The sequence below is a fragment of the Salvelinus alpinus genome, chromosome 12, assembly GCF_045679555.1.
Source record: "Salvelinus alpinus chromosome 12, SLU_Salpinus.1, whole genome shotgun sequence".
Classification (NCBI taxonomy): domain Eukaryota; kingdom Metazoa; phylum Chordata; class Actinopteri; order Salmoniformes; family Salmonidae; genus Salvelinus; species Salvelinus alpinus.
Genome location: NC_092097.1, coordinates 11,118,258 through 11,139,188, shown reverse-complemented (window position 1 = coordinate 11,139,188; position 20,931 = coordinate 11,118,258). Strand labels below are relative to the sequence as shown.

The 20,931-nt window shown below is 44.3% G+C and overlaps 1 protein-coding gene across 9 annotated transcripts in view; it reads left to right on the top strand.

The window, feature by feature from the left end:
* Positions 1 to 17,571, top strand: part of kaznb (kazrin, periplakin interacting protein b) — a 159,312-nt gene extending 141,741 nt beyond the window's left edge. For 4 of the 9 annotated variants that reach the window (XM_071334969.1, XM_071334966.1, XM_071334970.1 and 1 more), the window contains 12 exons: positions 5,735 to 5,871; positions 9,011 to 9,181; positions 9,793 to 9,973; positions 10,086 to 10,219; positions 10,626 to 10,752; positions 13,926 to 14,131; positions 14,422 to 14,540; positions 14,621 to 14,852; positions 15,017 to 15,118; positions 15,303 to 15,469; positions 15,587 to 15,704; positions 15,836 to 17,571. In XM_071334969.1, the coding sequence (XP_071191070.1) occupies positions 5,735 to 5,871; positions 9,011 to 9,181; positions 9,793 to 9,973; positions 10,086 to 10,219; positions 10,626 to 10,752; positions 13,926 to 14,131; positions 14,422 to 14,540; positions 14,621 to 14,852; positions 15,017 to 15,118; positions 15,303 to 15,469; positions 15,587 to 15,704; positions 15,836 to 15,994 (1,853 nt within the window). In that variant the 3' untranslated portion in view covers positions 15,995 to 17,571. Of the gene's footprint in view, positions 1 to 5,734; positions 5,872 to 9,010; positions 9,182 to 9,792; positions 9,974 to 10,085; positions 10,248 to 10,625; positions 12,782 to 13,925; positions 14,132 to 14,421; positions 14,541 to 14,620; positions 14,853 to 15,016; positions 15,119 to 15,302; positions 15,470 to 15,586; positions 15,705 to 15,835 lie in introns of those variants that run through there. The other 5 variants (XM_071334968.1, XM_071334967.1, XR_011667142.1 and 2 more) reach the window with 5 other exon arrangements.
* The last annotated feature ends 3,360 nt before the right edge of the window (positions 17,572 to 20,931 follow it).

The window sequence follows — 20,931 nt, the reverse complement described above, 5'->3', positions numbered from 1 at the left end:
GTCCAACCTGTCCTACTACTGTCCTACCCTACTGTCCTACCTGAGTCCTACACTACTGTCCTACCCTACAGTCCTACCTGAGTCCTAGCCTACAGTCCTACCTGAGTCCTACCTTACTGTCCTACCCGAGTCCTACTACTGTTCTACCTGAGTCCTACCCTACTGTTTCTCACGCAGCTCAGTCAAACCCACTTCATCTCAGTAGAGATAACATCAGTTTATCACTCAACACATCGATCAGTCAATCCCTTTAAAAATGTAATCTGACGTAATTGTGTCTGGTATGGGCCATATGTTTATCTAAATACTAACTGTGTGGTATAGAAATCGTATCTGTCATCTCCAAATCTCCTATCAGTCATGATGTGTGTGTGTGTGAGGTAGATACCAAGTCAATACATTCTGCCTGTTCTATTCTTCCAACATTGTCAGTAATGAGATCTGTTCATCAGTCCACAGTCTAGGCTCAGTTCTTGTAAGGTTGAGATCCATAAATGGTAGCACAAAGGCTTTGCTTTCTGATACAGTGTATGCTTTTGGCTTGGAGTGGAATGCTATGTAGACTATGTGGTAGTGAGAGGAGACAGCTTGTCATCATACTGTGTCCAAATGTGGTTCGCCAACTCCTCTTACCCCTACCCACAAAGCAATATTTTACAGATAAATATTGACTTGCTTGTTTAACCCAAAGAAAGCAAAGTTAACGAAGTTATCCCCTTCTGAGGCAGACTGGCTGTATGTAGAATGGTGGAAGCGTGAAAACGTAAAGAAGACAAACCTATAACTCATCTCTCTAACGTCCCCCCATCTATCCCTCCTCCCCTCCTCTGTCTTCCTCTCTTCCGCTCAGGGAGCAACAGGCGGGAGGTAGCATGCTCATAGATGTAGAGCTCGCTTGTGTAACTGTTGAAGAACAGGTTTGAATGTTGAGTGAGGAATGGTGGAACATGTACATTGGGAATGCTTAAGCCTCAGTGAATGCCACCTGTGTTGCGGTTATTGCGAGGACAGCTTCTCCTTTTCCTTGAATAAAGAGCTTCAGGAATACTGTTCGTAAGTCTCAATCTTACTCTGCATGTCAAGGCTTTCTCTAGATTCCTGTCCTACAAATACAGCTGATGAGTTACGGTCTCTACTGAAGAGCAAGTTTCAACCCTGGAAGTTGGCTGTTTTTAAACAGGCAAATGCCATTATGCCAAGCGTATTTAGGAAAGGATTGGTGAATGTAGTCTCCACATCAGTCTGTGTGGTTATGTGACTATCTGCTACTGATCTTAGAGCATTACATCATTTACTCCATGGTGCTTCTACGGAAAAACAGTGTTGCTCTTCCTGGGATTTTACAATATGTCACAGTGCCATCTTGTGGCAATCCGATATACAGTGCATTCGGGAATTATTCACTTTTTCCACATTTTGTCACATTACATTATTCTATTCCCCCCCCCCCCCCCCCCATCAGTCTACACACAATAGCCCATAATGACAAAGTGAAAACTGTTTTTTAGAAATGTTTGCAAATGTATTCAAAATAAAACACTGAACTATCACATTTACATAAGTATTCAGACCCTTTACTCAGTACTTTGTTGAAGCACCTTTGGCAGTGATTGCAGCCTCGAGTGTTCTTGGGTATGACGCTACAAGCTTGGCACACCTGTATTTGGGGGTTTCTTTCATTTTTCTCTGCAGATCCTCTCAGGCTCTGTCAGGTTGGATGGGGAGCGTCGCTGCACAGCTATTTTCAGGTCTCTCCAGAGATGTTAGATCGGGTTCAAGTCCTGGACTTCTGGGCCACTCACGTTCAGAGACTTGTCCCGAAGCCACTCCTGCATTGTCTTGGCTGTTTGGTTAGGGTCGTTTTCCTGTTGGAAGGAAAACTGGACAAGAAGAATACCTATGTAAGAATACTGTTCATTGACTATAGCTCGGCATTCAACACCATTGTACCCTCCAAGCTCATCATCAAGCTAGAGGCACTGGGTCTCAACCTCGCCCTGCGCAATTGGGTCCTGGACTTCCTGACGGGCCTCCCCCAGGTGGTGAAGGAAGGAAACAACATCTCCACTTCACTGATCCTCAACACTGGGGCCCCACAAGGGTGCGTGCACAGCCCTCTTCTGTACTCCCTGTTCACCCATGACTGCGTGGCCATGCACGCCTCCAACTCAATCATCAAGTTTGCAGACGACACAACAGTAGTAGGCTTGATACCAACACTGATGAGACACTCGGGCACTCGGAGTGTGGTGTCAGAAAAACAACCTCTCACTCAACGTCAACAAAACAAAGGAGATGATCGTGGACTTCAGGAAACAGCAGAGGGAGCACCCCCCTATCCACATCGATGGGACAGCAGTGGAGAAGGTGGAAAGTTTTAAGTTACTTGGCGTACACCATGGACAAACTGAAATGGTTCACCCACACAGATAGTGTGGTGAAGGCGCAACAGCGCCTCTTCAACCTCAGGAGGCTGAAGAAATGTGGCTTGTCACCTAAAAGCATCACAAACTTTTACAGATGCACAATTGAGAGCATCCTGTCGGGCTGCATCACTGCGTGGTACGGCAACTGCACCGCCCACAACCGCAAGGCTCTCCAGGGGGTGGTGCGGTCTACACAACGCATAACCGGGGACACCTACAACACCCGATGTCACAGGAACAAGGACAACAACCACCCGAGCCACTGCCTGTTCACCCTGCTACCATCCAGAAGGCGAGGTCAGTACAGGTGCATCAAAGCTGGGACCGAGAGACTGAAAAACAGCTTCTATCTCAAGGCCATCAGACTGTTGAACTGCCATCACTAACACAGAGAGGCTGCTGCCTACATACAGACTTGAAATCATTGGCCACTTTAATAAATGGATCACTAGTCACTTAAATAATGCCACTTTAATAATGTTTACATACCTTGCATTACTCATCTCATATGTATGTTCTGTATTGTATACCATCTATTGCATCTTAGCCTATGCCGCTCTGTCATTGCTCATCCATATATTTATATTTATATATTCTTATTCCATTCCTTTACTTAGATTTGAGTGTATTAGGTAGTTGTTGTGGAATTGTTAGATTACATGTTAGATATTGCTGCACTGTCTTCACCCAAGCTTTTCTTCAAGGATGTCTCTGTACTTTGCTCTATTCATCTTTCCCTCGATCCTGACTAGTCTCCCAATCTCTGCCGCTGAAAAACCTCCCCACAGCATGATGCTGCCACCACCATGCTTCACCATAGGGATGGTGCCAGGTTTCCTCCAGACGTGATGCTTGGCATTCAGTCCAAAGATCATCAGACCAGAGAATGTTGTTTCTCATGGTCTGAGAGTTCTTTAGGTGTCTTTTGGTAAACTCCAAGCGGTCTGTCATGTGCCTTTTACTGAGGAGTGGCTTCTGTCTGGCCACTCTACCATAAAGGCCTAATTGGTGGAGTGCTGCAGAGATGGTTGTCCGTCTGGAAGGTCCCATCGGAGAACCTTCTCCCATCAGAGAAACTCTGAAGCTCTGTCAGAGTGACCATCGGGTTCTTGGTCACCTCCCTGACCAAGGCCCTGCTCCCCCGATTGCTCAGTTTGGCCGGGCAGCCAGCTCTATGAAGAGTCTTGGGGTTCCAAACTTCTTCCATTTAAGAATGATGCAGGCCATTGTATTCTTGGGGACCTTCAATGCTGCAGAAATATTGTGCCTTGACACAATCCTGTCTCGAAGCTCTACGGACAATTCCTTCAAGCTCATGGCTTGTTTTTTTTCTCTGACATGCACTGTCAACTGTGGGACCTTCTTTGGATACAGTTTAAGTTGGAAGTTTACATGCACTTAGGTTGGAGTCAATAAAACTAATTTTTCAACCACTCCACAAATAGTTTTGACAAGTCGGTTAGGACATGTCATTTTTCCAACAATTGTTTACAGACAGATTATTTCACTTATAATTCACTGTATCACAATTCCAGTGGGTCTAAGTTTACTGTGCCTTTAAACAGCTTGGAAAATTCCAGAAAATGATGTCATGGCTTTAGAAGCTTCTTATAGGCTAATTGACGTCATTTGAGTCAATTGGAGGTGTACCTGTGGATTTATTTCAAGGCCTAGTCAAACTCAGTGCCTCTTTGCTTCATGGGAAATCAAAAGAAATCAGCCAAGACCTCAGAAGAAAAATTGTACATCTCCAAGTCTGGTTCATCCTTGGGAGCATTTTCCAAACGCCTGAAGTTACCACGTTCATCTGTACAAACAATAGTATGCAAGTATAAACACCATGGGACCACGCAGCCATCATACCCCTCAGGAAGGAGACGTGTTCTGTTTCCTAGAGATGAACGTGCTTTGGTGCGAAAAGTGCAAATCAATCCCAGAATAACAGGAAAGGACCTTGTGAAGACGCCGGAGGAAATGGGTACAAAAGTATCTATATCCACAGTAAAACGAGTCCTATATCGACATAACCTGAAAGGCCGCTCAGCGAGGAAGAAGCCACTGCTCCAAAACCACCATAAAAAAGCCAGACTACAGTTTGCAACTGCACATGGGGACAAATTGTACTTTTTGGAGAAATGTCCTCTGGTCTGATGAAACAAAAATCAAACGGTTTGGCCATAATAACCATTGTTATTTTTGGAGGAAAAAGGGGGAGGCTTGCAAGCCGAAGAACACCATCCCAACCGGGAAGCACGGGGGTGGGAGCATCCTGTTGTGGGGGGTGCTTTGCTGCAGTAAGGACTGGTGCACTTCACAAAATAGATGGCATCATGAGAAGGAACATTTTGTGGATATATTGAAGCAACATCTCAAGACATTAGTCAGGAAGCTAAAGCTTAGTCGCAAATGGGTCTTCCAAATGGACAATGACCCCAAGCATACTTCCAAAGTTGTGGCAAAATGGCTTTAGGACAACAAAATCAAGGTATTGGAGTGGCCTTCACAAAGCCCTGACCTCAATCCCATAGAACATTTGTGGGCAGAACTGAAAAAGCGTGTGCGAGCAAGGAGGCCTACAAACCTGACCAGCTCTGTCAGGAGGAATGGGCCAAAATTCCCCCAACTTATTGTGGGAAGCTTGTGGAAGGCTACCCGAAACGTTTGACCCAAGTTGTAAACTTCTGACCCACTGGGAATGTGATGAAATAAATAAAAGCTGAAATAAATAATTCTCTACTATTATTCTGACATTTCACATTCATGAAATAAAGTGGTAATCCTATCTGACCTAAGACATGTAATTTTTACTAGGATTAAATGTCAGGAATTGTGAAAAACTGAGTTTAAATGTATTTGGCTAAGGTGTATGTAAACTTCCGACTTCAACTGTAGGGGTGCCTTTCCAAATCATGTCCAATCAATTGAATTTACCACAAGTTGTAGAAACATCTTAAGGTTGATCAATGGAAACAGGATGCACCTGAGCTCAATTTCAAGTCTCATAGCAAAAGGTCTGAATACTTATGTAAATAAGGTATTTCTGTTTAACATTTTTATACATTTGCAAAAGTTTCTAAAAACCGGTTTCTGCTTTGTCATTATGGGGAATTGTGTGTAGATTGATGAGGGTAAAGTCATTTAATCAAATTTAGAATAAGGCTGTAGCGTAACAAAATGTGGAAAAAGTGAAGGGGTCTGAAGACTTTCCGAATACACTGTAACTGCATATTTGACCCAACCTTTGGTCAAAGCCATTAGTCCTGATTTGTTTGTTTGTGTGTGTGTGTGCGTGCGTGTGTGTCCCACAGCTATGAAGTCTGACCGTAAGCGTCTGAAGGTGGAGAAGGCCGACTTGGTGAACCAGATGCAGCAGCTGTACACCACACTGGAGAGCCGGGAGGAGCAGCTCCGAGACTTCATACGCAACTACGACCAGCACCGTAAGGTACATTACACTCAACTACGACCAGCACCGTAAGGTACATTACACTCAACTACGACCAGCACCGTAAGGTACAATACACTCAACTACGACCAGCACCGTAAGGTACATTACACTCAACTACGACCAGCACCGTAAGGTACATTACACTCAACTACGACCAGCACCGTAAGGTACAATACACTCAACTACGACCAGCACCATAAGGTACAATACACTCAACTACGACCAGCACCATAAGGTACAATACACTCAACTACGACCAGCACCGTAAGGTACATTACACTCAACTACGACCAGCACCGTAAGGTACAATACACTCAACTACGACCAGCACCGTAAGGTACAATACAATCAACTACGACCAGCACCGTAAGGTACATTACACTCAACTACGACCAGCACCGTAAGGTACAATACACTCAACTACGACCAGCACCGTAAGGTACAATACACTCAACTACGACCAGCACCGTAAGGTACAATACAATCAACTACGACCAGCACCGTAAGGTACAATACACTCAACTATGACCAGCACTGTAAGGTACAATACACTCAACTATGACCAGCACCGTAAGGTACATTACACTCAACTACGACCAGCACCGTAAGGTACAATACACTCAACTACGACCAGCACCATAAGGTACAATACAATCAACTACGACCAGCACCGTAAGGTACATTACACTCAACTACGACCAGCACCGTAAGGTACAATACACTCAACTACGACCAGCACCGTAAGGTACAATACAATCAACTACGACCAGCACCGTAAGGTACATTACACTCAACTACGACCAGCACCGTAAGGTACAATACACTCAACTACGACCAGCACCGTAAGGTACAATACACTCAACTACGACCAGCACCGTAAGGCACAATACACTCAACTACGACCAGCACCGTAAGGTACAATACACTCAACTATGACCAGCACCGTAAGGTACAATACACTCAACTACGACCAGCACCGTAAGGTACAATACACTCAACTACGACCAGCACCGTAAGGTACAATACACTCAACTACGACCAGCACCGTAAGGTACAATACACTCAACTACGACCAGCACCATAAGGTACAATACAATCAACTATGACCAGCACCGTAAGGCACAATACACTCAACTACGACCAGCACCATAAGGTACAATACAATCAACTATGACCAGCACCGTAAGGTACAATACACTCAACTACGACCAGCACCATAAGGTACAATACAATCAACTACGACCAGCACCGTAAGGTACAATACACTCAACTACGACCAGCACCGTAAGGTACAATACACTCAACTACGACCAGCACCGTAAGGTACATTACACTCAACTACGACCAGCACCGTAAGGTACAATACAATCAACTATGACCAGCACCGTAAGGCACAATACACTCAACTACGACCAGCACCATAAGGTACAATACACTCAACTATGACCAGCACCGTAAGGCACAATACACTCAACTACGACCAGCACCATAAGGTACAATACACTCAACTACGACCAGCACCGTAAGGTACAATACACTCAACTACGACCAGCACCGTAAGGTACATTACACTCAACTACGACCAGCACTGTAAAGTACGTTACACTCAACTACGACCAGCACCGTAAGGTACATTACACTCAACTACGACCAGCACCATAAGGTACAATACACTCAACTACGACCAGCACCGTAAGGTACAATACACTCAACTACGACCAGCACCGAAAGGTACAATACAATCAACTACGACCAGCACCGTAAAGTACATTACACTCAACTACAACCAGCACCGAAAGGTACATTAAGCTCAATTACGACCAGCACCGAAAGGTACATTACACTCAACTACGACCAGCACCATAAGGCACAATACACTCAACTACAACCAGCACCGTAAAGTACGTTACACTCAACTACAACCAGCACCGTAAAGTACGTTACACTCAACTACAACCAGCACCGTAAAGTACGTTACACTCAACTACGACCAGCACCATAAGGCACAATACACTCAACTACAACCAGCACCGTAAAGTACGTTACACTCAACTACAACCAGCACCGTAAAGTACGTTACACTCAACTACGACCAGCACCATAAGGCACAATACACTCAACTACAACCAGCACCGTAAAGTACGTTACACTCAACTACAACCAGCACCGTAAGGTACAATACACTCAACTACGACCAGCACCGAAAGGTACAATACAATCAACTACGACCAGCACCGCAAAGTACATTACACTCAACTACAACCAGCACCGAAAGGTACATTAAGCTCAATTACGACCAGCACCGAAAGGTACATTACACTCAACTACGACCAGCACCATAAGGCACAATACACTCAACTACAACCAGCACCGTAAAGTACGTTACACTCAACTACAACCAGCACCGTAAAGTACGTTACACTCAACTACAACCAGCACCGTAAAGTACGTTACACTCAACTACGACCAGCACCGAAAGGTACATTACACTCAACTACAACCAGCACCGTAAAGTACGTTACACTCAACTACAACCAGCACCGTAAAGTACGTTACACTCAACTACGACCAGCACCATAAGGCACAATACACTCAACTACAACCAGCACCGTAAAGTACGTTACACTCAACTACAACCAGCACCGTAAGGTACAATACACTCAACTACGACCAGCACCGAAAGGTACAATACAATCAACTACGACCAGCACCGCAAAGTACATTACACTCAACTACAACCAGCACCGAAAGGTACATTAAGCTCAATTACGACCAGCACCGAAAGGTACATTACACTCAACTACGACCAGCACCATAAGGCACAATACACTCAACTACAACCAGCACCGTAAAGTACGTTACACTCAACTACAACCAGCACCGTAAAGTACGTTACACTCAACTACAACCAGCACCGAAAGGTACGTTACACTCAACTACGACCAGCACCGAAAGGTACATTACACTCAATTATGACCAGCACCGAAAGGTACATTACAAGTAGCCAGATACACTCCAAGTATTTTGACTTAATATAACTGGGATTCATTGAGCAGTCAAATGCTCACACACTGGTTTACGGCAGTACTACAGTGTATGCTCTGAAGATTGACAGTGTCTGTGTGCTCTACTGTAGGAGAGTGAGGATGCTGTGAAGGCCCTGGCTAAGGAGAAGGACCTGCTGGAGAGGGAGAAATGGGATCTGAGGAGGCAGACCAAAGAAGCTACAGAGCAGGCCTGCATCCTGCGTTCTCACATGGACATGAAGGAGAACCGCATCAAAGAGCTCGAGGCTGAGCTCACAATGGTGAGACACACACACGTACACTCACACACAGACACACACACGCAATGTGACACGCACACGCTGATATGCACTGACACACACATGCTGTGTTTTGCTCTGTAACGGAATTCATGCATTTTCTGCCTGGTTGCGGAGCTCCTTATAGAGCCTGTTGTCTGTCTGTCTGACTGAGAGATGGCCTCATTATTCACTCCATGTCCTTAATTCCTCTCCGCGGCCAGTCAACAGCCAGCCCACCTCCTCTGTAGGGCTACCCTAGCTCCTCACTACCCTCAGCAGCAGCTGATAAGATTTACCAAAGCTAAAAGACTATATCTCTGTCACTGTCAAGTGCTCACAGACAGAGAATTATGCTAACGTTTATGGAGTGATCTGTCCCATCTAATCCCACACACATTTCAACACATTGTGCTATGCCAAACATAAAGCGTAAACGCATATTTCAAATCAAATCAAATTGCATTGGTCGCATACACGTATTTAGCAGATGTTATTGCGGGTGTAGGGAAATGCTTCTGTTAGCATATTTTAACACGTGTGTGTGTGTGTGTGTGTGTGTGTGTGTGTGTGTACCACTATATCTTACCAGCCTGTGTGTGTATTTATGCCAGGCGAAACAGTCCCTGGCCACGTTGACTAAGGATGTGCCGAAGCGCCACTCCCTGGCCATGCCCTCAGAGCCGGTGGTGAACGGCAGTCAGGAGTGGGCGATGCAGGGAGACCTGCCCCTCACCGCTGCCATCCGCCAGAGCCAACAGACCCTCTACCATGGACACACTGTGGACCGCCAGGGTAGGCTCACCTGTCTGTCTCTCTCTCTCACACACACACAAACAGCACAACCATTACTGTATTGAGGAGTCAGTGTGTCTAATGTGTGTGTGTGTGTGTGTCTCCTCTCTAGCGGTGGTCAGGGTCAGTCCCTGTCACTCCCGCCAGCCCTCCATCATCTCGGACGCGTCGGCGGCTGACGGGGATCGGTCGTCCACCCCAAGCGACATCAACTCCCCCCGCCACCGGACCCACTCCCTCTGCAATGTAAGAGCTGCCTGGCCTCCCCGACCAAGTAATCACACCTCCACAATTCTCTATAAGTACCTTTCTGTACTCCTCTGTGTTCTGTTCTGTCTGTCTTTCTTTTCTCTGCCTGCTCTTTCCCTTGATTTAGTTTTGTTAAAGTATTAGTTTACTGTAGTTCTGGGATTTCATCTGCAAGTTGTTTGTGAGAGAATCTCCCGGTTCATTTACTAACCTGAATGTCTGTGTGTCCTCTGCCCTCTCTCTTTCTCTCTTTCCTACTCCCCTCTGCCCTCTCTCTTTCTCTCTTTCCTACTCCCCTCTGCCCTCTCTCTTTCTCTCTTTCCTACTCCCCTCTGCCCCCTCTTTCTCTCTTCCTGCCCTCCCTCTCCCTCTTTCCTCCTGCCATCTCCTTCCCCTGGCCTAGTCTATGGAGGACCTGGAGGACCAGAAGCGTAAGACAAAGAAGAAGGAGAAGATGAGTCTGGGCTCCCTGTCCCGGGTGTTTGCTCGGGGAAAGCAGCGCAAGTCAATGGACCCGGGCCTGTTTGATGGTACATCCACCCCTGATTATTACATAGAGGAGGATGCCGACTGGTGATGGTGTATGTGGATTGCTGTGTGGGTCTGGTTGTGTGTGTGCGTGTGTGTGTGTGTGTGTGTGTGTGTGTGTGTGTGTGTGTGTGTGTGTGTGTGTGTGTGTGTGTGTGTGTGGGTGTGGGTGGGTGTGCGCGCGCCTCCATGTGTGTCTGTCTGTGTGTGTGTGTGGGTGGGTGTATGTATGCCTTCATGTGTGTCTGTCTGTGTGCGGGTGTGTGTGTGTACGCGTGTGTGTGTGTTGCCGCGTGTTCCCAAAATAAAAACCTGAGAGACAACTGCTGCTCCCAGATAATGTACATTATCCTCAAAAATGTATGTATGTAAATTAAATATATATTTATAGATGTACATGTATGCATATGTATATATGTTTACATGCATATAAATATATAGACGGGATTATTATGTGTTGACATGTTTATGCTGTGTTATCTTTTATTTGTCTTAATATATGTTTCTTTTTTATAACTGGAGACTTGAAGGACAGCTGTGCATATGTAAATAGAAGTAATTCTGCACCTAGTGTTTGTAAATGTATTTTGTCTGATAACGATTTTATTTTAGAGTTGCTTTAATCATATTTTTGGACTTTTTTTATTTAGAATTCTCCCATCCCAGTCTTATTTGGCCCATTCCTGACATTCTCATGAAAGTATGAATGAGGAATACCCTCCACATTGTAACTGGAGACTAAACATACCAGCACAACCCTGCTCCGTACCGAAGGATACTGGACCACTGGTATCATTTAGTAATAAAAAAACATTGAAGTGCATGGAACAACCATGTTTCTGACCGTGAAACTGAAACTAAATATTAATAATATGACAATCATAAGGACATTTGATATTGTAGTTCACAGTGGACCAGTTAGTCCGCTGTTTCAGAATCGTCCCACTATACAGCAACAGTAAGGACTTTGAGCTACCTTTTGTTGTGCCACTGTAGAACAAGAGAACCTACTACAGCTGGGGGGAGAAGGCCTTATTGCTTATTCTGTCATATTGGACAATAGGGGAAGAACAGTACGTTTAAATAGCCCACTGGGCAGCATTGACAAATAGGATAGCATTAGATAGGATGATGCTGTGAGTGCCAGAGTGTGCGATCTGAATAGTGTGTTTGTATAGAGATAGGTTTAGGAGTATGGGAATGCTAGCTAGCTAGATGAATCATATGTGCTTGTTTGTGTAGGCCTCCAGCTCTGTTCTACCCATGCTGAATGTTTCAGACATCATTCGTTAAAGACTTACAGTACCCTGCCCAGCCTGTAGATGTGTTTGATCCATCCATATACATTTCTTAGTCTGAATGCTGAAAACCAAAATAAGGTTCCAAAACAATGGTTTTACAACAGGAAGCAAAAAAACATTTTAACACACAAAATAATTGAATGTTTGTGACTCGTATGCACACACACACACTGTTTGAACGCATTTTAAATTGCCAAAGGTTCAAGTTTGGTCTTTGATCAAACAAAAAACAGAGTCAGAGTAGATGTGTGTCATTGTTAGCAATGCCTTGTAAGATCGCTTTTGTCCTTATTGAGTTGACAACTATCTAACATGTGCCAACGGTAAGCATAGGACTGTGCACTAAAACCCCTGCATGATTATCTGTGCTGCTTTGGTTAGGAATCTATTAGTTAGCAGTGAAAATAACAACCTCAAGCGTTCTCTGTTGTTCGTATTCGCTAACCCCCCGAAACAAAACCCATTCCCATTTTTCATTCTCTTGCATCATTCTGGATGCAATGAAAGTTTTTTTTGTTTGTTTTGCTCTTCAGCATACAACCCCTCATTTCTTACATTTGTGATTATGATAATAATCTGTTTTAATGTTTTGTCATTCAGGAGATGTTGCATAAAAGAGTAAATCTATTAAGTATTTTATTTAAAGAACAATAAGTAACTTCTAGGGAAAAAATGAACATGATAAATGATTGAAATAAAATCTTATTTTAAAATAAAACCAGCAACCAAGTATCCATGTGACGTTTTTCTGTTCCATGTCTATTCTGTTCTTGTGTCCTGGTGCCCCTCTCAACACTTCCTCTCTGGGCCATGTTGGATGGTGACTCCCTCCTTCCCTCACTCCCCAGAAAAGATACCCTCGTCTGTGATTTACCAAGTGTTTGTTTCCACACTGTGGGGATCATTCATAAAACCATGCTGAAGGGAAATGACCTCCTGTGCTACTGAACAATTCATAGAGATTGTACTTCTGTAGGCCTCACTCTCAGCATGTTGACAAGGCTGAAGGAACACTGGCTGAACACTTGCTAATCATCCTGGATTTTGCAGAGTACTTATTTGTTGGAGGCTTGTTTAAACAGGTTGTAAATTCACAGCAGATGTTAGTTATGAATAATGTGTTGTGTTTCTACTGTGTCTCAATATTTAATAATTGCCCCTAGTGACTAAAAGTCATTCCATCCCCACCCGATCATTCAAACTCAGACATTCAAACTCAAACCATAACCCAATTCACGCAGCATTTGCTGAACAGTAAAACCATAGACTGACTTTAGGAAATGCATACTAATAGTTGTATTTAAAAAGATTTTCCTGTAATTTGTCAATGCTTGAGTCACCTGCTCAGTTGTGGCACCGGTTCTCACTTTGTAATATAAATTGTAGTGTGATGAGCCATTCATTAATGTCCTCATTATGGCATCGAATCAGTACTCTAGACTGTAGAGAGACCTCAATAATACACTGCTGTTGTGATTTACTCTGGCACCATCTTCTGGCTACATAGAGCAGTGGCTGACTGTTCATAATAGTCCTAAAGCAGTTTTTACACTTTCCTGGTCTCTTGTTTGAGACCCTCTGTCAGTCAATCGCTAATACTCCTGTCATGAAAAGGAATGTTTGATGTTAGATGCCGGGGGACATTGTACAGGTCGATGGGAGTCGTCCAACAATCCCACGTGTTTCAGTAGACGGTACATATTGTAGGCATGTCAACATTTTACAGAGGGATGTTAGTAATATCCTAGGTACACAGTGATATATCCTCCCTTTTCTACTGTTCAGTTGGATGAGTCATTTTTGCCTCTCAATTCCTTTGACCCCAAACCCCTCCCCTGTCCTGTACTTCTACTTCCCCTGACCAATCCTGACAGACTCTGACAGCCTCTCCAGCCTATCAACACAACAACCCAGCCTATCAGACGGAGAGGAGCAGCTGGACCGCCTCCAGCAGATGGAGCTCACTCGGAACATGCCCATGTCACTGTGGAAGGCAGGGGCGGTACAAGCCTGGCTGGAGGTTGTCATGGCAATGTCCATGTACCTTCGTGCTTGCTCGGAAAACGTCAAAAGTGGGAAGGTATGGTCTCTACGCTTCAACACGTAACAAGTACACATCCACTTTAAGTCTGATTTCCGGACTTGTTTTTACAAAGCTTGTAATGACGATAACAGTGTTACTAAGAATCCCTCATCTTCCCAGGAAAACCGGGATTTCGGCATGCTTTCCTTCCTCATAGAATCTGCATTAGATCTAGTATTTCCTCGTCCATGCTTGCTTGCATGTTTGTGCTTTAGTCTGTGAGTGCTGTGCAGTGGAGGTGTAGATTGATGAGAAGAATGCTCTGGGTGGGTGTCCCCTGGCTGCAGGTGCTGCTGGGGCTGACAGACGAGGACCTGGAGCTGGGACTGGGCATCAGTAACCCCATGCACCGCAGGAAGCTACGCCTCGCCATCGAGGACTACAGGGAGGCAGAGGCTGGCCAGGGGTGAGCTGGAACATCCACACACACACACAAACAGGCATGTATGCACACACATTGCTGAGTATGACTGTCTCAAACGTTAGGCTATCAAAGGCTGCTGAAATGGACCATCATTGGGTTGCCAAATCTTGGTTGAGTGACGTCGGGTTGCCCCAGTATTCCCAAGCCTTCCAAAATCAACTGGTGGACGGCCGGGTGCTCAACTCCCTCAGCCGACGAGACCTGGAGAGACTCCTGAACATCACCACCCAGTCCCACCAAACCAGCCTGCTCCTGGCCATCCAGCTCCTGCAATTGCTCAACTTCGACAAAGAGGTCAGACCTGTGTTCATTATCAATACTGTGACATTAGAGTGAACTCTCAGCCTCTCCTCCCGGTGTGTTTGTGGAGTGATTACAGTAGTAACAGTACAGTAGTAACCGTACTGTATTATAACTGTACATTAACAGTTCAGTATGTGTGTGTTGTTGGTGCGCAGGTCCTGGAGGCTCGCCGAGCCCAGAGTGAGCACAAGGACCAGGACCCAGTGGTTTGGACTTGCCACAGAGTTATAAAGTGGATCAGAGACATAGACCTAAAAGTGGGTCCTTTTCCTAGTAGAGAAACATCAGAATGCATCTGGATTCCATTCAGACTGTCTCCGTTTTGGGCCAATAGACTGGTGTATAGATCCTGTTAGGGAAGATTGAGGCAAATATAGCCAAGTTGTTTGTTTGCCATTGTTCTTGTTGGATAACATTATGTCCCTATGTCTCACTGGTCAGGAGTATGCTGACAGTCTTAATGGCAGGGGAGTCCATGGTGCTGTGTTGGCTCTGGACCCCTCATTTGATGCAGATTCCATGGCCAAGGCCCTGGGAATCCCCAGCCACAAACATATGCTTTATCGGCACATGTATGAGGAGATGAAGGCTCTCTCCATCCCTGCCAGGTGATTGGTCTCCCTATATCATTTATGTTTTTAAAGCTCCTTGGCAATAAGTAGAATGTTTGTTGAATTTACAGCAGTGAAGTTAATTGACTCTTCCCTTTTTCCTACCCCTTGTAGGCAAACTAGTGTGGAGCAGGATTGTGAAGTGCCGGGAACGGGAGACCCACCACAATCCCCTTCTGCTGTTAGCCGCTATAACGAGGAGATAGTGTCTATGAGACGAAGGTCAGGCAAGGTAAGAAGAAGCTACTTTCACAATTTTATTTATGAAGATGTCTCGACAAATGGTGGTTAATCAAAATTAGGCTGGACTGTTCCACTGGGTATGAGTTCTGTTTTGACTTATTCTTCCTCTCATTTTCCCAGAGTCCTCTTCGGTTTAACCCAAAGATCGCCATTGGACGGGGCCTTGGTTACCATGGCAGCTGTGGATCTCTGCCCAGAGAGGCACGGGTGCAGGCTGTGCCCAGGACAAAGGGAAGTCCCATGCACACCTACAAGAGTGTTGAGATCACCAATGTCTGAACTGTGCCCTGTGGGGGGGATACAGGTGGTTGACTCCAGGTGAAAAGCATTCAATATCAACAGAATTGCTGTTTTTTGACAATCCAAATCTTCCTTTTTGGAATTTACCATTTTATTTTCAATTTCAGAAACATTTTACTTATTGTTCCACAGTAAATGTCAATATATCAGTGGACTTAATGCCTTATGTTTGAGTAGGACATTATGGTAATAATGTGTTGCTGCATATCAAAAGTCCATGGAGGGTGAAAGTGGTCTGTTCCTGTTGCCATGCCAGGAGGATGATCATTCACTTTGGTCAGGATCTCTGGAGGGAAGAAGTACGCCTGATGTCCCGGTCCTTTGACGACCATGCCCTGTTTCATGTATCTCACTGCCTGGCCTGGCCGGCCTCCTCCCTGTGCAGGAAAGTGATTTTGGCCCGGCCTGCCTGGGTTTCCTGGCTCAAATCAGTTGCAGATGTCCACTACTTGGAACTTGGAACCCATATCTTCGGAACCCGCCATTCCCTGGGTTCCATGTACGTTTATAATTACATTCCATATTGTGAGAGATAACTGGCCTTGAGTTAAGACAACAGCCATCAGGAGAATAAGGTGGGGGGGGAGTCTGGAAAATTCCAAATGCTATAGCAGAGCTTGCAATTTGTTCAAATAGCTCAAATATGGCCAAGAGGCACAGACTACAGTTTGTTGTGTTTGTCAGAAATATAATACAATTCCATGTAAACATGCTGGAAAAATTCCTAGAAACTACAGAGGCCACACAGCTTTTCATATTGTTGAATTAAACTATTTTGTTTGTTATTTGCAAAGGAGTCTTTAATTTCATTGTAAATATGGGAAAATATTACATTCTAATATTCAATTCAATATAAGGTCAAGATTTTGCTGTCTCTCAGTGATTACAATATTGTAAATATTTGTACAGTTTGCATTACGGATAATGAAGGTCTAATGCTATGGTGTAGAATGTTTACGTAGGCCAGGATGTCAAGGGAAATCTTATTTGTTTTACCATCATTAACTCAGAGTGCACGAGTATACAGTACAACAGTAGAGCAGTGTATTTCACCAGAGCATTCCACAACCATATCACACATTCAAACAGCTGGAGGGGGCATAGAACCAGAAGAAAACAGGTATATCAGCTATGGCGATCTCCTACAAAAACCAACCCCAGCACCGTGGTGAACATAGTCAGTCAGATAGACATACAAAGTGGGAACATTAGGCTTGTTCAAACTAGTCAAATGTGGTTTGAATATCAAAGGCTTATGCGTTACAGAAAACACACACTAAATTGTTGATTTGTTCTGGCGTAAAACAATCTACTTTCACTCAAGCATATCACATACATATAGTCAGACTACTCACAACAGAAAAGAGGGGCAATTTCCATGAAATGAGAAAGAGGTCAGAGTTTATATTGTACGTTTTCAAATAGGTGTTTATGAAGTAGTTATGTACTGTACATGTGCCACTGCTGAATTTTTTTTTTGAAACTGCTGTACATGAACTACAATACATTACTTGTGTTTTGTGTAGGCCTACTCAATAATAAAGATGTAAATGCTATCAGAAATGCACGTTATTGCAGTTTATTATGAGCACTTAAGAAAATCGAGAAGGGTCTAATTGCATTCGTTTCGTTTTCATTTGGATTTAGTCTGCTCAGACACTTTTCAGACAGGCCTATTTAGGCGAACACAATTGTCAATCCACGTTTATTTGAGTTTATGGGGAAAAGCCATCATAAACGCTCTTTATGAACGTACGTCTATGTGCGGTATGGTCGCGTTCACACGTGCGGCATAATAGCAAGGAGGCAGCAAAGGGTTAATTAACTTAACACTTTACAACCGGGGGAGGTTTCACTCTGGTTGGAAATTTGATAAAGTTCCTGTTTAACATATTCCTTGAATTCTATAGCGACTATCATCGGAGGAAATACACACGTTAGTTAATACAGTTTTCAGGATTACATTATGCATATTGGGGTAGCAATATCGTCATCTTGAAAACACCTGCGATATATCAGGTATTCGATTTGGAGGGAAGTCGTTGGTCGTTGAGCGTTCACAACTGGAACAGGTAAGATCGTCTCAAATTGCAATTCACCTTGACATTTGGAGCAGTGTTCTTCAGACTAACGTTATTATAAGTACGTAAAGTATTAGTGTTATCTGATAACACTAAATAGAAGTGTGACTCTAATGACCAGATGTCAAGGTGACATAATGCCACGGAGTTGGTAACATGATTTTAGTTCCTCCTTTTAAGTTCCTGACTGCCCACTTCAGTAGAGGCGCGTGGGTAAAATAACTGGGGAAGCCAGGCCAGAAAAAAGGGCATACTGTATGTGTTGTGATTATTGCGTTGTTTGATCTATAACTGTTAGTTCATATGCCTCGCCACAGTGATATATAGGCCTAAGGCCCAGACAATAAGAAGACAGTGGCAGAATAAATTCAACCACACCTTTGTTTCTTCACAAAACCGGACAGCAACCTCTGTCCAGTGAAGTTCACAAAGCATATTGCATTACAGAAAGTAAATCAAATCAAACTTTATTTGTCACATGCTCCGAATACAACAGGTGTAGACCTTACCGTGAAATGCTTACTTACAAGCCCTGTACCAACAGTGTAGTTCAAGAAGAGTTACCAAATGAACTAAAGTAAAGAATAATAAAAAAGTAACACAATAACATAACAATAACGAGGCTATATACAGGGGGTAGTGAGTCAGTGTGCAGGGTACAGGTTAGAGGTCATTTGTACATGTAGGTAGGGATAAAGTGACTATGCATAGATAATTAACAGCGAGTAGCAGCAGTGTACAAATGGGGGGGGGGGGGGGGGGGTTAATGTAATAGTCCGGTGGCCATTTGATTAATTGTTCAGCAGTCTCATGGCTTGGGGGTAGAAGCTGTTAAGGAGCCTTTTGGTCCTAGACTTGGCGCTCCGGTACCGCTTGCCGTGCGGTAGCAGAGAAAACAGTCTATGACTTGGGTGACTGGAGTCTGACAATATTTTGGGCTTTCCTCTGACACCGCCTATTATATTGGTTCTGGGTTGCAGGAAGCTTGGCCCCAGTGATGTACTGGGCCGTACGCACTACTCTCTGTAGCGCATTACGGTCAGATGCCGAGCAGTTGCCATACCAGGCAGTGATGCACCCGGTCAGGATGCTCTCGATGGTGCAGCTGTAGAACGTTTTGAGGATCTGGGCGTTATGTTTGTTCCTTGTATAATGACAAACCGGGGCGGAGGTTTAACTACTTTTAATGAACATATACTTCAGCTAGAAAACTCCTTGTTTAGCCATGCAAGGCATTCTTCAACCATCTGCCCCCCGCATAGCCTGCTGGGTAACATAGTCTAAATGTTATTAACACATAACAACACATCTTCCTTCCTTTAAAAGAAAACTACTTTTCTATGTAACTACATATGTCACATCACATTTGTTTACTCAACCTGCATAACACGCAATTTTCAATAACACACATTTCTTTCCCCCAATATTTTATATTTTTTTACATTGCTCCTATTAAGACGCAATAAACATATTCTGATATATTATTATTATTTTTTCAACTAAATATAGTCTGTCCAACAATACTCTATTGTGGCTCTATTTCTTTTCACATAAACAAAACATTCAGTCCAGGTGACCCTTTTTTTTTTGTTTGTTTATAGCAATTCTCAATAAGCCTTTCAGGGGCTCTGACATTCCTTTTAGGTCGTTCTGCTGAAGTGCTTCCTGAAACAGTTGGACAGCGTTTGTTGTCAGTCAGGGTGTTCTGACTGAATTGTCCATAGCTAAAGGCATTTGACGCTTCAGCAGTATCCTCCTGATGATCCTCAGTCACTTGAGTGAATGGCTGCAGCCTTAGATCCACTCTGTTTCGTCTCAGTTGTGATCCATGCTCCGTTCGGATCTCATAGGATCGCGGTGCAACTTCTCTCTGCACGCACCCTTGCTGCATCCAGGTTCCTGTAGTGATGTCTCGGAGTCGTACATGATCTCCAGGTTTCACTTCAGGTAAGTGTCTTGCACTTTTGTCGTGTCGCTGTTTTTGTTTGTCTTTCTGTTTTTCCTTCGCGAGTTTGACTTTGTGAGCACCTCTGGGTGTTAACAAGTCCTCATGGATGGGTAGGTTGGTTCTGATGCGACGTCCCATCAACATTTGTGCAGGTGAAAGTCTGTTCTGCTGCTGTAGATCATCAGATTTTTTAGGAAATCCTCCTTTCCATCGTGTGCCTTTTTCATCAGACCTTTGACAATTGTGACTGAACTCTCTGCTAAGCCGTTGGACCTTGGGTAGTTGGGGCTGGAGGTGTTGTGTCGGAATCCCCAGTCGTTAGCGAACGATCGGAATTCAGAACTTGAGAACTGCGGGCCATTGTCCGAGTACAGTTCAGACGCAACCCCATGTCTTGCAAAGACTGATTTCAGGTAGGTGATTACAGCTTTGCTGGAGGTAGTTGGCAGTGTTGCTACTTCGGGGTAGTTTGAGAAGTAGTCGGTAACAACAATGAGACTTTTGCCATTGCAGTCAAAAAGGTCAACTCCAACTTTGTAGTAGGGTCTGTTGGGTACTGGATGAGGCATTAGCGGCTTTGCTTGCTGCTTTGGCCTGTAGGTCAAACACAGTTCACATGAAGCAGTGGTCTGGCTGATTTCCTGGTTCATTATTGGCCAGTACATTACTTCTCGTGCTCGTCGTTTGCATTTTCCCTCACCCAAGTGAGGGAAAATGTATTTTCTGTAGCATTTCTTTGCGTAGTGTCATGGGAATGACAATCTTGTTGCCTTTGAACACTATGTCATCCACAACGGTGAGCTCTGCTCTGCACATCCAGTAATCCTGTATTCTCCTTGGACAGTTGTTTTTCTGTGCGGGCCACCCTTTCAGTGTTGTTTCTTTCA